This window comes from Pecten maximus, chromosome 8, assembly GCF_902652985.1.
Source record: "Pecten maximus chromosome 8, xPecMax1.1, whole genome shotgun sequence".
Lineage (NCBI taxonomy): Eukaryota > Metazoa > Mollusca > Bivalvia > Pectinida > Pectinidae > Pecten > Pecten maximus.
In genome coordinates, this window is record NC_047022.1 from 37110199 (window position 1) to 37124578 (window position 14380).

Sequence of the window (14380 nt, forward strand, 5' to 3'; positions counted from 1 at the left end):
GGTTTCAGAGAAGAAGTCGTTTATATCAATATAGCCAAATTGACCACATTCGGCCCCGCCCCTCAGGCCCCTGGGGGTAAGCCCCATCATTTGTACAATTTTGAATCCCCACCCCATAATGATGCTACCAGGCAAATATGAGCGATAGCCATTGCTTGGTTTCAGAGAGAAAGACGTTTATATCAATATAGCCGGATTGACCACATTTGGCCCCGCCCCTCAGGCCCCTGGGGGGTCAGCCCCATCATTTGTACAATTTTGAATCCCCACCCCATAGTGATGCTACCTGGGAAATATGAGCGATAGCCATTGCTTGGTTTCAGAGAAGAAGTCGTTTATATCAATAGCTCCAAATTGACCCCTTTTGGCCCCATCCCAGAGGCCCCCAGGGGGTCAGCCCCATCATTTGTATAATTTTGAGTCCCCTACCCATAGGGATGCTTCTGACCAAATTTGTTCAAAATCTGATCAGCGGTTATGAAGAAGAAGTCAAATAAGTGAATTGTTGACGGACGGACGGACGGACGGACAACGGACGCCACGGATTGGCATAACCAGGTGAGCTAAAAATGGAAACACTGGGGAAACATCTGACTTGAGCAACTGGCCTCGGTGGCATTTTCGTGTTCATAGCGACATTATTAAATATGAACTGCCAGCAATACCGTTTAAATTTTGCTACTTTAATAAAAGCATAACCTTTTATTGTTTATGCCTAACCTATCAAAGGATACTATAGACCACTGTATATACAACTGTGTCTATATACATATATATATAACCTATTAATAGATACTATAGACCACTGTATATATCTATATACATATATATATAACCTATTAATAGATACTATAGACCACTGTATATATCTAGATCTATATACATTGTATTATACATATATATAACATAGTAACACAAATGACGAACTTTTTGACTCGTGCCCTGACCGGGCCTCAAACTCACGATCTACGGCACCCTATCGCCTAGCCAGAAATACTCGCAGCCTATACCGCTGCGCCACATATATGTATAACCTATCAAAAGATACTATAGACCACTGTATATATCTATATACATTGTACAGACAAGTAAATTGTACATACATTGTATTATATATATAACCTATCAAAAGAGATTTTACAATAGTGACCTCAACAAGAGATCCCAGAGGGATCTTGGCGCCCACCATTGAATGATCTTTATAGGTTCTATGTCAGATTGATCTTCTCTCTATTTTTCCCTTCCTTTTACTAATCTGTGCAAATTGAGATATCCCTCCAGTACTTTTCAAACAAGGGAATCCTAGCTATATAAGAAATTTGAGATTTAACGATAATGGCTGTTTGTTTGCCAGGTTGTTTTCAGGACAGACTGGTCCAAAAATGCAATACAAGGGACCAAGGGGAACCTACATATGAAATTTGAGAAAGATCCCTTCAGTACTTTGAGAAATAGAGATAACAAACTTAAATTGTCAAAATCCAAGATGGCGGTCTGTCTGCCATATTGTTTTCCAATTGATCTCAAAATGCAATAAGCATAATGAGGCACCAAGGGGAACCTCCATATGAAATTTGAGAAAGATCCCTTAAACACTTTCTCAGAAATAGTGATAACAAACTTCAATTGTCAAATCCAAGATGGCTGCCTGTCGGCCATGTTGTTTTCCGATTGGTCTCAAAACGCAATATGCATAACTAGGCACCAAGGGAAACTTACATATGAAATTTGAGAAAGATCCCTTAAATACTTTCTGAGAAATAGCGATAACAAACTTCAATTGTCAAAATCCAAGATGGCTGCCTGTCGGCCATGTTATTTTCAGATTGGTCTCAAAATGCAATATGCATAACCAGGCACCGAGGGGAACCTACATATGAAATTTGAGAAAGATCCCTTCAGTACTTTCTGAGAAATAGCGATAACAAACTTCAATTGTCAAAATCCAAGATGGCTGCCTGTCGGCCATTTTTTTCCCTGATTGGTCTCAAAACGCAATATGCATAACTAGGCACCAAGGGGAACCTTCATATGAAATTTGAGAAAGATCCCTTCAGTACTTTCTCAGAAATAGCGATAACAAACTTCAATTGTCAAAATCCAAGATGGCTGCCTGTCGGCCATGTTGTTATCCAATTGGTCTCAAAATGCAATATGCATAACTAGGCACCAAGGGGAACCTTCATATGAAATTTGAGAAAGATCCCTTCAGTACTTTCTCAAAAATAGCGATAACAAACTTCAATTGTCAAAATCCAAGATGGCTGCCTGTCGGCGATGTTGTTTTCCGATTGGTCTCAAAATGCAATATGCATAACTAGGCACCAAGGGGAACCTACATATGAAATTTGAGAAAGATCCCTTCAGTACTTTCTGAGAAATAGCGATAACAAACTTCAATTGTCAAAATCCAAGATGGCTGCCTGTCGGCCATGTTGTTTTCCGATTGGTCTCAAAACGCAATATGCATAACTAGGCACCAAGGGGAACCTTCATATGAAATTTGAGAAAGATCCCTTCAGTACTTTCTGAGAAATAGCGATAACAAGAATTGTTTACGGACGGAGGGACGGACGGAGGGACGGACGGACGGACGACGGACCACGGACGCAGGGCGATTTGAATAGCCCACCATCTGATGATGGTGGGCTAAAAATATACGTTAGTTTGTATGCAGATTCTTTTTAGCACTGAATTCTTATTAACTGCTGGCAAATGGGTTCTCTGACTTCTCTCTGTGGAATATGAAGTTTTCAACATATCCCAACCCTGTAACTGTAAAACTCAGGAAACTGTACCACACTCCATAGAAGGTATACTTACTGGCCAGAGACCAGAACCCTGGCTCTTATAGAACTTGATTCTAGCTAGGTACCTACTGGCAAAATATCAGGCCTCTGGGCCTTCTGGAACTTGAGAAGAAGACTCTTTAATTGACCCTGTGACCTTGAAATAGTCAAGGTCAATTTTATGAGAAAACTATACATATTCAGTCCTTGAGGCCCAATGGCAACATAAACAAGGCCTCAGGGTCTTCTGGAACTTGAATAGAATATTCTAGAAGGTTTTAACATATTTAACTTTTACCACCATGAAAACAAAATAACCATATATGGCTATTCAGGACAGACTTTAATTACCTCAAACTCTTGCTCCTCCAGACTGCCCCTGACTGGAAAGTCTGGCAGGAAAAGGGCTTCCACCAAAGGCACTGACCACTGGGCACCTTCAGATCCTTTATCCAACTCATCTTGAGATTTACCCCTGACCAGGCGCTCTGAGGCTCGCGTCTTGTTTCCTCTGACAAAATCTGGGTTAGTTGCTTGTAAAAACTGCAAGAAATGAAACATCGTTATACCTAACTTCCCTTTTCCAAGTAATGGGTCAAATGTCAAAATGTCAAATTGTATATTTCAAAATATCACAATTCAAATTCAAAAATGACCATTTACCTCAGTGTAAGAAAGACAACTCCAGTTGATTAGAGCATGATTTCAAAATTCTCAACTAAAAGTACATAGTTATACATAAATTCAAAACAATTCTTCAAATTACATCAAATGTGTTGAATTACATGTACATCTTGTTATATTTAATTCCAAACATGTAAACATCTAGTGTCTGAATAATTTCAACTCTGTATGAGAAAACAAATGTTTAACAAATATTAGATATGTCATGAGAGGGCTCATTACCCAACTTAATGCTGGATAAATATTAAAAACTTAGTTTACTGAGAGAGAATTCTCGGAGTTGGCAAAGGCTATTTTACTTATTGGAAACCTTATCATCCCAGCAAACTGCAGACTTGGTGACACTATCTATATTTTATCGATAATTTAATTACTGGACAGTACATTGTCACAGGGACAAATGTAAAGGAACCTATATAGATAGCACTGTTATAAGCTAGGGTTTATAGATTGAGAATTATAGGCTGGAGGTTACAGGCTGGTAATTATATAAAAATTATAGGATGAAAATTATAAGCTGATGATTATAGGCTGCTAACTATAAATACAGATTAAAATATGAGAATCATAGACTGGAGGTCATAGGTTGATAATTAAAGATTAGGGATTATAGACTGGCAATCATAGGTCGGTGATCATGATTATAGGATGGGGATTATAGACCAGAAATAATAGGCTAGTGATGATTATATGGGGATTATAGACCAGAAATTATAGGTAAGTGATTATAGGATGGGGATTATAGACCAGAAATTATAGGTAAGTGATTATAGGATGGGGATTATAGACCAGAAATTATAGGCTAGTGATTATAGGATGGGGATTATAGACCAGAAATAATAGGCTAGTGATGATTATATGGGGATTATAGACCAGAAATTATAGGTAAGTGATTATAGGATGGGGATTATAGACCAGAAATTATAGGTAAGTGATTATAGGATGGGGATTATAGACCAGAAATTATAGGCTAGTGATTATAGGATGGGGATTATAGACCAGAAATTATAGGTAAGTGATTATAGGATGGGGATTATAGACCAGAAATTATAGGTAAGTGATTATAGGATGGGGATTATAGACCAGAAATTATAGGTAAGTGATTATAGGATTGGGATTATAGACCAGAAATTATAGGCTAGTGATTATAGGGTGGGGATTATAGACCAGAAATTATAGGCTAGTGATTATAGGATGGGGATTATATAATTAGACTGGCAATTATAGGCTAGTGATTATAGGTTGGAGATTACAGACTGGACATTTTAGACTAGTGATTATAGGATGGGTGGGGATTATAGACCAGAAATTGTAGGCTAGTGATTATAGGGTGGGGATTATAGACCAGAAATTATAGGCTAGTGATTATAGGGTGGGGATTATAGACCAGAAATTATAGGCTAGTGATTATAGGGTGGGGATTATAGACCAGAAATTATAGGTAAGTGATTATAGGATGGGGATTATAGACCAGAAATTATAGGCTAGTGATTATAGGATGGGGATTATAGGCTGGAAATTATAGGCTAGTGATTATAGGATGGGGATTATAGGCTGGAAATTATAGGCTAGTGATTATAGGGTGGGGATTATAGACCAGAAATTATAGGCTAGTGATTATAGGGTGGGGATTATATAATTAGACTGGCAATTATAGGCTAGTGATTATAGGTTGGAGATTACAGACTGGACATTTTAGACTAGTGATTATAGGACGGGTGGGGATTATAGACCAGAAATTGTAGGCTAGTGATTATAGGGTGGGGATTATAGACCAGAAATTATAGGCTAGTGATTATAGGGTGGAGATTACAGACTGGACATTTTAGACTAGTGATTATAGGACGGGTGGGGATTATAGACCAGAAATTGTAGGCTAGTGATTATAGGGTGGGGATTATAGACCAGAAATTATAGGCTAGTGATTATAGGATGGGGATTATAGACCAGAAATTATAGGCTAGTGATTATAGGATGGGGATTGTAGACCAGAAATTGTAGGCTAGTGATTATAGGGTGGGGATTATAGACCAGAAATTATAGGCTAGTGATTATAGGGTGGGGATTATAGACCAGAAATTATAGGCTAGTGATTATAGGATGGGGATTATAGACCAGAAATTATAGGCTAGTGATTATAGGGTGGAGATTACAGACTGGGCATTTTAGACTAGTGATTATAGGAAGGGTGGGGATTATAGACCAGAAATTGTAGGCTAGTGATTATAGGGTGGGGATTATAGACCAGAAATTATAGGCTAGTGATTATAGGATGGGGATTATAGACCAGAAATTATAGGCTAGTGATTATAGGATGGGGATTGTAGACCAGAAATTGTAGGCTAGTGATTATAGGGTGGGGATTATAGACCAGAAATTATAGGCTAGTGATTATAGGGTGGGGATTATAGACCAGAAATTATAGGCTAGTGATTATAGGATGGGGATTATAGACCAGAAATTATAGGCTAGTGATTATAGGGTGGGGATTATAGACCAGAAATTATAGCTAAATATAGGCTAGTGATTATAGGGTGGGGATTACAGACCAGAAATTATAGGTAAGTGATTATAGGGTGGGGATTACAGACCAGAAATTATAGGCTAGTGATTATAGGATGGGGATTATATAATTAGACTGGCAATTATAGGCTAGTGATTATAGGTTGGAGATTACAGACTGGACATTTTAGACTAGTGATTATAGGACCGGTGGGGATTATAGACCAGAAATTATAGGCTAGTGATTATAGGGTGGGGATTATAGACCAGAAATTATAGGCTAGTGATTATAGGGTGGGGATTATAGACCAGAAATTATAGGCTAGTGATTATAGGATGGGGATTATAGACCAGAAATTATAGGCTAGTGATTATAGGATGGGGATTGTAGACCAGAAATTGTAGGCTAGTGATTATAGGGTGGGGATTATAGACCAGAAATTATAGGCTAGTGATTATAGGGTGGGGATTATAGACCAGAAATTATAGGCTAGTGATTATAGGGTGGGGATTATAGACCAGAAATTATAGGCTAGTGATTATAGGATGGGGATTATAGACCAGAAATTATAGGCTAGTGATTATAGGATGGGGATTATAGGCTGGAAATTGTAGGCTAGTGATTATAGGGTGGGGATTATAGACCAGAAATTATAGACTAGTCAGATTATAGGATGGGGATTATAGACCAGAAATTATAGGCTAGTGATTATAGGATGGGGATTATAGACCAGAAATTGTAGGCTAGTGATTATAGGGTGGGGATTATAGACCAGAAATTATAGACTAGTCAGATTATAGGATGGGTGGGGATTATAGACCAGAAATTATAGGCTAGTGATTATAGGATGGGGATTATTGACTGGCAATTATAGGCTAGATTATAGGGTGGGGATTATAGACCAGAAATTATAGGCTAGTGATTATAGGGTGGGGATTATAGACCAGAAATTATAGGCTAGTGATTATAGATTGGGGATTATAGGCTGGAAATTATAGGCTAGTGATTATAGGATGGGGATTATAGACCAGAAATTATAGGCTAGTGATTATAGGGTGGGGATTATAGACCAGAAATTATAGGCTAGTGATTATAGGGTGGGGATTATAGACCAGAAATTATAGGCTAGTGATTATAGGGTGGGGATTATAGACCAGAAATTATAGGCTAGTGATTATAGATTGGGGATTATAGACCAGAAATTATAGGCTAGTGATTATAGGGTGGGGATTATAGACTGGAAATTATAGGCTAGTGATTATAGGGTGGGGATTATAGGCTAGTGATTATAGACTGGAAATTATAGGCTAGTGATTATAGGGTGGGGATTATAGACCAGAAATTATAGGCTAGTGATTATAGACTGGACATTATAGGCTGGAAATTATAGTCTAGTGATTATAGACTGGCCATCAAGCTTTAAGTCAACAATTTAATTCCATCACATAATATGTATATATATATAATGTCTTGCATTGATGTAACGCCAATATTAGATACATACAATGGTAAACAGAGAAAAATAATCTATCAACAAGAGGATCACCCAGTGAAAGATGTGAGAAAATATAGCCTAGTTATTAAAACATGAAGAGTTTATGTTGAAGAATGAATAGGCTAGGGATTATAACCTGGTGATTTTATGTTAAGTTAGGGATTATAACCTTGTAATTTTATGTTAGGTTAGGGATTATAACCTTGTGATTTTATGTTAAGCTAGGGATTATAACCTTGTTGTTTTATGTTAGGTTAGGGATTATAACCTTGTGATTTTATGTTAGGTTAGGGATTATAACCTTGTGATTTTATGTTAGGTTAGGGATTATAACCTTGTGATTTTATGTTAGGTTAGGGATTATAACCTTGTTGTTTTATGTTAGGTTAGGGATTATAACCTTGTGATAGACTAGGGATTATAACCTTGTAATTTTATGTTAGGTTAGGAATTATAACCTTGTGATTCTTATAAGGTTAAGGATTATAACCTTGTGATTTTATGTTAGGTTAGGGATTATAACCTTGTGATTCTATGTTAGGCTAGGGATTATAACCTTGTTATTTTATGTTAGGTTAGGGATTATAACCTTGTGATTCTGATAAGGTTAGGGATTATAACCTTGTGATTCTTATAAGGTTAGGGATTATAACCTTGTGATTCTTATAAGGTTAGGGATTATAACCTTGTGATTTTATGTTAAGCTAGGGATTATAACGTTGTGATAGATTAGGGATTATAATTATAACCTTGTGATTCTATGTTAGGTTAGGGATTATAACCTTGTGATTCTTATAAGGTTAGGGATTATAACCTTGTGATTTTATGTTATGTAAGGGATTATAACGTTGTGATAGATTAGGGATTATAATTATAACCTTGTGATTTTATCTTAGGTTAGGGATTATAACCTTGTAATTTTATGTTAGGTTAGGAATTATAACCTTGTAATTTTATGTTAGGTTAGGGATTATAACCTTGTGATTTTATGTTAGGTTAGGGATTATAACCTTGTAATTTTATGTTAGGTTAGGGATGATAACCTTGTGATTCTATGTTAGGTTAGGGATGATAACCTTGTGATTCTATGTTAGGTTAGGGATTATAACCTTGTGATTCTATGTTAGGTTAGGGATTATAACCTTGTGATTTTATGTTAGGTTAGGGATTATAACCTTGTGATTTTATGTTAGGTTAGGAATTATAACCTTGTAATTTTATGTTAGGTTAGGGATTATAACCTTGTGATTTTATGTTAGGTTAGGGATTATAACCTTGTGATTCTATGTTAGGTTAGGGATTATAACCTTGTGATTTGTTGTTAAGCTAGGGATTATAACCTTGTGATTTCATGTTAAGCTAGGGATTATAACCTTGTAATTTGTTGTTAAGCTAGGGATTATAACCTTGTGATTTCATGTTAAGCTAGGGATTATGACCTTGTGATAGACTAGGGATTATAACCTTGTAATTTGTTGTTAAGCTAGGGATTATAACCTTGTAATTTGTTGTTAAGCTAGGGATTATAACCTTGTAATTTGTTGTTAAGCTAGGGATTATAACCTTGTAATTTGTTGTTAAGCTAGGGATTATAACCTTGTGATTTCATGTCAAGCTAGGGATTATAACCTTGTGATAGACTAGGGATTATAACCTTGTAATTTGTTGTTAAGCTAAGGATTATAACCTTGTAATTTGTTGTTAAGCTAGGGATTATAACCTTGTGATTTGTTGTTAAGCTAGGGATTATAACCTTGTAATTTTATGTTAGGTTAGGGGTTATAACCTTGTGATTTTTTGTTATGCTAGGGATTATAGCTTGGGATTCTATATTAGGCAAAGGATTATAACCTTTGGATTTGTGTTATAGGCAAGGGATTATAATCTTGGGTTTGCATGCTTAGCCTTGGGATTATAGCCTGCCCTTGGGATTCTATGTTAGGCAAGAGATTAATGTAGCTTTGGGATTTTATATTAAAGAATTTAAAGGCTAGAGATTATAGTCTTGAGATTTTATGTGAGAGAATTTAGGATAGGTATATCATAGCCTTAGAGTTTTAGGTAAAATAGCAATTATTAAAACTAAGGATTATAGCCTTAGATGTTTTAATGAGAGAATCTATGCTAGGGATTAATATTATAGCCTGGAGATTTTAGGTGAGAGAATTCAGGCTCTGGATTATAGAGTTGGGATTTAAGGTTAGAAAATTTAGGCTTGGGATTATAGAGTTGGGATTTAAGGTTAGAAAATTTAGGCTAGGGATTATAACTTTTCATAATGCAAAATAAGAATATGGACTTTACAATTGCTTTGTTTATTGATTTAAATGTTACTGTGAAAGAAGCATATAATAACATTGCCAATGTTTGGGATCGCGTTATAAAAATTTTTTAAATATCATTCTTTTTATTCCAATCAAAAATGAAATTTCATACAATCCACACATGCAAACCAACAACCAAACACAGCATGCCCAAGTAAAACCAAATCTACAGGTACATGCTAAACTTTTACAACTATTACTAACATTTAATCAGTGTTTCTGCCAATAAAGATACTAAAGTAAACTTATTTCTACATCATTATCGTGCATTAACATCTAAGTATTAGTAACATTGGCAGCCCATTCATAGAGTTAAGTTGCCAAAAGTTTCAACGTCTTGTTGTCATATATCATATATATATCAGTATTGAAGAAAACATATAAACAATTGTTAGTAAATGTTCTAAATTGCTACAGAAGATAAGGATTTTTTAAACTGTCATTAATTCGTCATTAATTCATCTTCATTCATTTTTCAGAGAATCCCCCCCCCCCCCCATTACATATTGGAAATTTTCCTCCATCTCACTATGCTGACTCTGCACAGGAGGTACATGATGTCAGGATAAAGACTGACAGGGATTTTTTTTTATCCAATGGACCAAGCTTTCACCATTTCTTGTTTGTTATTCATCAATCCATAAAACACTTTTATAAATCCGTTTTCAAAATGACAGTTTTATCCACATGCAGGTTTGGTTAAGAAAATATTCCTTTTAGAAACATAATCATTTTTCACTTTAGGGTTGTAAAATTAATGTCCAGTCCTTGACAATGTGATTGTTTATCCAAAATTGTGGAATTTAAATATTAACCCCGATCCCATACTTACACAAACCCCAGAAGAAGGAGGCCTTAGTTTAGGGTGTACATTGAAACCTTGGTAGTCCAGACACTTCACTTGATATATATGATTTTTCTTTTATTTGTCAGATTTTTTGTAATTCCTGATCATTTTAACTATTTTACATGTCTGGACTAACTAGGATTTACTGTATATGTGTGTGAGTTTCATAGATGTCAGAATTTGTAACTTGAAGCCTTACAATAAATGTTTGCCATTTGACATTGCTTTTACCTCCATTTCAAAAATATAATTTACACTATATCAAACACAAATACGAAAGAGTGACAGCAAATTTGTATTGACTGCAGCTGATCACCTACAGTAAAATAATCAGAGCTCCACAATTTCATTTCTAGTCACCCACTATGAAAATCTGAAATTTTTTGCAGGTTTTCATGCCAACATTCAAATTCTACCAAACTTTCATGTTTTTTATCCCAAAAAAATAGACTGAAGTAGAGCATGCTACATTCAACTTAATTAGTGTACCTAGGGCTCTCCCTATGATGGCCTAATCATCAACCCATTAAATATTACTTACTTCACTGACATGTCAATGAAGTCTAATTACTTTGTGAAAAGATGTTCCAGAGAAGGCAATATAGACCAGTCTTTCTAATAATTATACATGTATACAAGTTTATTGTACATTTTCTTATATGATTTCAAATGGAAATATTCTGCCCGATCCCCTGTCCTATCTTACCTACACACTCACCCCTCCCCTAATCCCTCAGAGGTAAACAAGCAATTCCACACTTAAGTTACATTGTAGGCCGAAAATCTAAAGCAATGACTGTGATCTTTATTAGCCGTATAAATTTAGGCTGTAATTACTTTTACAAGACAAATACTGGTAACTCCTACCAGTATTTGTATAATAAGAAACTCACACCTTTATACCATAGTACAAATGTGCTTCCCAAATGTAGTGATTAATCTACAGATATCAGGACTTTCCTCACCTTTTTTAATTTGCTGAACAGGGAAAACCAATGTAAGAGTTGCACACTGTTACTGCCAAATGCTGCCTGAGCATACATATCAGGGGTCAAGCTATATTTGTCTTTAACAAATACAAGATATGAATCATTGTAAGGTTTAAATGACACAAATGAAATAATTGTTTGGGGTTTAATTATTTTACAAAATACATTGTGACAGAGTGTTGGGTAACATTTTTATGTAATGTACATATTGTATTTAATATGATTTTTTGTTGACTAATTTTACAATATATGCTAATTACAAAATATCTGACATATCAGTTGATATTAAAAAAACTTTCGAATGGCAGACTCAACTATTAAACACTAATTAGTTTTCTACATTCAGGCACAGAAAACAAAGTCACACAAGAATTAGGATCTACGACAGAGAGAAAGGTAACTCAGACAGCTGTAAACATACTTATAATATAGAGACAATATTAATTAGTTTGCTCTTTAATTACTTAGTACCAGGTACATGTAAGTTAATTATGAACTAATTAAAAGAAGATTATATAATTATCATAAACTACTTGTTCTAATATAAGTATGTTAACAGCTCAATAAAACATAAGTTCTTGTAAATCAAAACAAAACAGCAAAGACAATTCAAAACATTTACATATAATCATTATACACTAAATTAAGAAGATCTGACTGTGCCAATAACGGGTCAGGTTCAGTCGACCTTCATGCTTATATAATTACCATACAACAGGATAACATGAGAGTTTAATTATTGTACCTGTTTGGCACAATGTACAAGTAAAAACAGGTAAGTTAAACAGTAGCTAGTGTTGAAAACATAAATTAGCCTGTTTGTTGCATTGTATACCATTTTATCTCCTTCTGGGGCAGTTTCCATTATGACAAATTACGAAAAATCTACAAAATATGCATAATTAGTCCAATAAATACATTGTTTTGGTTTGGTTTATTTTGTTTAACATCCTATTAACAGCCAGGGTCATTTAAGGACATGTCAGGTTTTGGAGTTAGAGGAAAGCCAGTTAGAGTACACAGAGAAAATCCATGCACCGGCCTACAGTCAGTACCAGACAGAGGGCTAGTGATAATTATATATAAAGTGTCAGGACACATTAACCAATCGGCCACCGTGGCCCTATTGTTTTGGACCTCAGTGGGCTTGCCCTTGGTGATTAGACTATCTCAGTCTGATGGACATTTGGGACCCATGTATATTATTAACCATGACAGGTGCAGATCTACAGCGGAACCGGATCTACTCTGGAAAAATCTACAGCAGATCTACTCTGGAAAAATTTTGCCAAACAAGTTGCGTTTTCATAGGTTGGTTAAAAGATCATCTGAACATGCCATAGCACACGCGTTATGTGAAATTCTAGACCAGGGATCGATTATACAGTATAAACCATTACCATGACAAGGGGGCCCAGAACACCTTATCATCCACTTGAATATACGGTAAAATTTAAGGTCGTTTAATTTCAGACAGAAGATTTCATCTGCTTCATAGTTCTCTTGGGGAGTTTGGGCACAATACCATCCAAATTTTGCTGAAATAAATTTACTGACTGTACAGGAAAAGGGTCAGCCTCACTGTCCAAACAGAAGGCAGCACTATGCACCACATCAATGAGTTCTAATCTACACGATGTAATTTGGAGGTCACTAAGCCATATGATATGCATGGCTAAATGATATTTAGTTTAAAAATCATACAACTATTTCATTTTCTCTATAGGATGAATAAGGAGTGCTATAATGCGTTAAGCATCCCATGCCAATGTGTTGTGACATATAGAAAAAAAAATGAATAAAGAACTAATAAAGTCTTAACTGTATGTGTCCTGTGTCCTGATCATAACAAATAAAGTCATGCCATAACATAATATGCCCTATCAAATTAGGCATAAATAGGGATCTTATCTACAAGTGATCACAACAATTGGAAGACTTTCAGTAATCACATCATCAAAAATCCAAAGAACTGTGTTGAAATCAAGTAACAACATCCTTGACTCATTATTAATGAAGGACTATTTAATTTGTAGCTATCCATAAGTAAATTTAACAATAGACGAAGTTTTTGTGCAACATCATAACTGGTCCAGAATAGGTACACCATTTCCGAAATAATAAGTCCGTCCACTAACATTTAAAAACGAATTACCATAATTACTCAGTCTTGATTTCGACAACATTGACATGTGCTGAACGGTAATTATGTTGAAAAGTAGACAGTCCGGGACGACGCGGTTTGATCTGGTTCACATTTACAGGCTGGTGTAAATATTTACCTGAGATCCTGGAACTGATTGAGCTTTCCTTAGTGGGAGTTTTTGGTTATTATTCCCCATCCTTTAGCAGTTTCATGTTGTGAGATTTTAATTGTCATAGCAATTATCAATTTACTGAGAACCCAAAAAACAATCGACTGCTCCTACCGGAAGTAGCTGAGAAAAAGTCGTCGTGAACAGACATAGTCAGTCGATAAATGCTAAGGATCAATACCCGAGAGTTTTCCTCTCTAATATCGCTAACATTGTAATTAAAACCATATATCAGTTTAATTGAAAAGGCCATATCTGATCAAAAATGCTCACAGTTGTGTAAACCATTCATACTTATTGTGTGTTTATGGACTATATTTGCCGTATATGCCAAGTGTATTTGAGGTGAAAACTTGTACACTAGACCTTGACCCTAACCACAGACTAAGATAAATCGGACAGACAAGTAAATATTTTCCATGATGCATTCAGTT

General features: G+C 35.5%; 1 protein-coding gene across 2 annotated transcripts in view; it reads right to left on the reverse strand.

Moving 5' to 3' along the window:
• The window catches only part of LOC117333396 (ribosomal protein S6 kinase-related protein-like), a 39104-nt gene extending 25034 nt beyond the window's left edge, over positions 1-14070 (reverse strand). Inside the window, exons 1-3 of one of the 2 annotated variants that reach the window (XM_033892680.1) lie at positions 13914-14022; positions 11608-11708; positions 3141-3332 (exon numbers count right to left, since the gene is read on the reverse strand). In XM_033892680.1, coding sequence (XP_033748571.1) covers positions 3141-3332; positions 11608-11685 — 270 coding nt within the window. In that variant the 5' untranslated portion in view covers positions 11686-11708; positions 13914-14022. Of the gene's footprint in view, positions 1-3140; positions 3333-11607; positions 11709-13913 lie in introns of both variants that reach the window. The other variant, XM_033892681.1, reaches the window with a different exon arrangement.
• Positions 14071-14380: the final 310 nt, after the last annotated feature.